The following is a 4087-nucleotide window of genomic DNA, read 5'->3' as shown; positions in this document are numbered from 1 at the left end:
ACATAATTAGAGGGTCTCCAGCTGCTTTCATGGTCGCTTCGTTTGAATTTGACAATACAACATCAGGCAAAAAAAACACTGGGCACAAAAGTACACACAAAAAGTAAAGGCAAAATACACACAATTGATTATTTACCATACATTAACATTGTATTGACAATAAAATGGTTACATAACAAATCTCTTTTTAACTTTTCAGTTGTTGACTAAGGGGTATCATAGACAATAGCTTCCCTTTATCGGTCACAACTAAATATCACTTTGAGGCGCTCACATACAGCCATATACACGCCTATTTCGTGAGTCTCTATGTAATATTTCCGATCGCACCTAAAGGGGTCATGAGATATCTAACCTTAGCTAATCGCCTCCAACGGAAACCAGCTGAGAGAAAGGGTAGAGAAGACAAGATGGCGGAGTGAGTGGGTTGCGCTTTCTACAGACGGTTGCGACCCTTGAAGTTTGCTGAAAACGCCCTTAAAGGACTGAAACCATTAAAAAAAAGCAACATTGCCATCGGACGTGTAATTAGAAGGGCTGTTTTTTTGCTACTCAGCACGGAGGAGGTCCGGACATTTTTCCGCGGCAGTCCTTGCTACAGCGTTAGCTTGATGCTAACGCTAGCCAACGTTAGTTTTCACTAGCTGCTACTACGAGCTAGCTGGTTGGTTGTTGAAGGCCGTAAGCTTTTTGGCGTTTAGTTTGGATGTATATACTTCGATACTGACACGGCATTCAGTGTTTCTCGGAGGAGGTTTTATTCGAACGAAGATCTGTTGTAGCCGGTAGCCTATGAATAAAGCGAACAAATTCGGGAGAAATCCACTTCCCAACTTGCTTGGTACGTTAATAGTCGAAAAAGATCTTTGGAGTAACGTTTACAGCTAGTCCATACTTTCCCTCATCAACGACTATCGCACACACAGGACTCTGTATGTTCTGCTGACAATCGGCTACACGGCCACAGAGTTTTCTAAAGGTAATCGGGTGAAGATCGTCATTTGGTGGATATTATGGCGAGCAGCAGTGGCTCCAAGGCCGAATTCATAGTCGGTGGAAAATACAAGCTGGTCAGAAAAATTGGATCAGGATCTTTCGGTGACATATATCTGGCCATCAACATCACAAATGGAGAGGTAATTCACTGCTTCAACGTCTAACAGCATCGGTATTGTCGGTAAATCGGTTGTGAGTTTTCCTTGTGAACACAACCGTGACTGAGTCAAACGTATTAGTCAACTTGACACATAGCTTTGCGAGTTAGCCGGTAACTTGTAGTTATTGAACTGTAAAATGTATTCAGTAAAAGATGCTTCACGATAATGAATTGACTTTATTCATTGTAAAGCGTTTGTCTTTGCTGTAACTAATGCAGAGTATGAAATATGAATGTTATCTTTTGTCATTTTCAGGAGGTAGCTGTAAAGTTGGAATCGCAGAAAGCCAGACATCCACAGCTGTTATACGAAAGCAAGCTGTACAAAATTCTCCAAGGTGGTGTCGGGATTCCACACATCAGGTAAGGGGAACAGTCATTACCTTACAGCTTACTGACTTTCGTCACGGACAATAAAGGACACTGTATTTATTGTTAATATGTCTTCGTTTGGCTACATTATTGTGGCAAAGTGTACGGTGAAAAAGGACAACTGACGATAACGTTAGAGAGGCTGGTCGGCATTAGGCCTGCTAATCTGCCTAACGTTACTTAGTCTGTTCTAGGAACGATGTGTTTTCCGTGGTCGCTTAAAAAGCCCGTCGGCTGTACATTGCACACGGTGCTTTGTATCAGTCGTGTTTAGAGCCCACCCGTGCCCTTTTATCATGAATAACGGTGGTTAGTGTTGAGGAAAACCAACTGTGTGGTTGGAAATGGCCGCTCCTCTTTTGTTGTGTTAGCTCCCAACATGTCTTCCCTTACTCTGTTAGAAAATGGCGGCGGAGCACAGAAGCGAAAACAACAACCTAAGAGCCCCGGTAGAAGTGTGTTTTCACCGCGTGATTTCAGCCCTAAACGTCGCTCCCTGTAACGGGTCACTCGCTATGTTTAGTTGTGTTGAATTAGCTGTTTACATTGGGATGTAACGTTAGCTGAACAGAGCATGTGGTGACGTTTTAGAGACACACGCTGTGTCCCATAGTTCACACCGTTACTACAACTGTAAAGTATACACTATGCAGTAATGCTCACATGGCTGTTTCACTTTCATGTTCATATGATGAATGGGCATGTGAATTTGACTCGTTATTGCTGAGCAGTTGCTGACACGTAGGAGCCTGAGCTATTTATTTGTTAGTATATTGGATTAAAGGAGAAGTTTGTGTGTGTGCGGCTATTGAGGGAGAGATTAATTCTGGCCACTGCATGTACAAAAGTGGAAGTACAGCGAGTACATGAATATGGTGCTGTGCACACCTCAACATAAATAGTATACTAGAAGTCATTTCTCCAGGATGAAACAAAGAAAATAACTTATTTATTCTGGGGTTGTTTGGTATACTAATGTTTAGTTTGAGTGAGATACATCAAGCGCTTAAGTGACACTGTGTTTACCTCTGAATGATATTGTTCTTTTTATTCAGTTAACCAGTCCCAATGAAATAAACTCAGTCCTTTTTACTCCATTTTTTTTTAATGTTTTCTACCACAAAGTTAAAGTGAAACTGAATATGGCATTCGTTACGGTTTTGTATTCAGGTGACAGGAGAAGCGTGCTATCATTCAAACAATGGAGCAGGTTTGCTCAGCTTTATTCAGTACTATGCCTCAGTTTGAGTGTGATTGGTCACCTCACATACTCATTTGGCAGATTCTGGAGAATCCGTTGCATATATCTATTTGTACCCTTTTCTATCTTTAGCACAACTTAAGGGAAAGTCCATTGGACATATATCATTAATATTGGTGCATACTTTTAAAAAGGGAAATGGGTCATGCTGGTTCCCATTGCTCTTCTTGTGTTGATGAGGAAATGTTAATGCTTTTGTGTCAACTAAAGTATCCCAACCCTTATCTGTTCTATTTTGAACATAGTTAGTTTGAAATATAGAAACTCTACCATAGGCTTTGCAGTCTCCCCTGTGTACTTAAAGTAAACCCCCAATCAAAACACAACTTTTACAATTGGTGTTGTGTAAAAATCTTCTGCAACAGTAGAGAACAGTAAATCTCTCTTAATTGACTGCTGTAGGGTTGTAATGAAGCTCGTGCACATCATGGCCTGATTTACTTTTTAAAGAAACACTTGTCTTGCTTGCCTGAATCAATCTGAGGGACGGTGTGAGTTGTTTGTATGTTAATAGTCAAACTCACTTGAATTTAGTTTGGGGGAATCAGGAGAAAGTACCTGCTGTGTTACAGCTGATAGGTTTGAACACCAACCTGTTCTTACCTGTGACAAACTGTAGTTGCCCAGGGAAAATACTTTTGAATTGATATACTATTGTGCCTTTTGTGTTTTAATCACCACATTTACAATACACGGCTCCTATAAACATTACTGTTTCACTGCTTCCGACTTAATTTTGATAGCGTTTGAATTACGGAAGATTTTTGATGTTTAATACTAAGACAGTGTTGAAGGGGAGTAAAGTGTGCACATTTTGATTGTTTTGTGATGAAAAGTCAGTAATATCAATGATCAAACGTGGATGATTAGACATGTACTAAACACAACATGCATGTTCTTCTTAAATGAATAAAAGCTCTTTTTAAGCAGTAACTAATGGCTGCCATGCAACTTGACAAAGTTTGAGTGAGCAGTTACGCAAATGAGAATGGACGGTGTGGTGCTTTGCTGTCTCGTTTTACAGAGATTCCGTAACACTGCTGTAAAGAAGATCCGCCATGCACTGCCTTTCCTCTTCTACACTGACTCAAGCAATGCTGGCATGCTGCCCCAGGGTGTGAATATTTATTTTTTTAGATGGCATGTTGGTGTTTTGGCTGCAATAGAGGTTTATACGAGTAACAAAACAATGTCTGCATCTAGTGTGGACCCGCTGTGCCACCAGTCGTCTTAGGACATAGAGAACAACCATGTGCCCCATTCTGTCCTGCACCATATAGCAGCCAAAACACCAACAA

At 40.8% G+C, this 4087-nt stretch overlaps 1 protein-coding gene across 5 annotated transcripts in view; it reads left to right on the top strand.

The window, feature by feature from the left end:
• Positions 1–365: 365 nt before the first annotated feature.
• The window catches only part of csnk1a1 (casein kinase 1, alpha 1), a 34958-nt gene continuing 31236 nt past the window's right edge, over positions 366–4087 (top strand). For 3 of the 5 annotated variants that reach the window (XM_031878417.1, XM_031878416.1, XM_031878415.1), the window contains exons 1-2: positions 367–1136; positions 1413–1519. In XM_031878417.1, the coding sequence (XP_031734277.1) occupies positions 1014–1136; positions 1413–1519 (230 nt within the window). In that variant the 5' untranslated portion in view covers positions 367–1013. Of the gene's footprint in view, positions 1137–1412; positions 1520–4087 lie in introns of all 5 variants that reach the window. The other 2 variants (XM_031878414.1, XM_031878418.1) reach the window with 1 other exon arrangement.

The sequence above is a fragment of the Anarrhichthys ocellatus genome, unplaced genomic scaffold (assembly GCF_004355925.1).
Source record: "Anarrhichthys ocellatus isolate YVR2014 unplaced genomic scaffold, GSC_Weel_1.0 scaffold177, whole genome shotgun sequence".
Lineage (NCBI taxonomy): Eukaryota > Metazoa > Chordata > Actinopteri > Perciformes > Anarhichadidae > Anarrhichthys > Anarrhichthys ocellatus.
The sequence above is the reverse complement of the archived record's forward strand: the minus strand, read 5'-3'. Positions and strand labels throughout refer to the sequence as shown.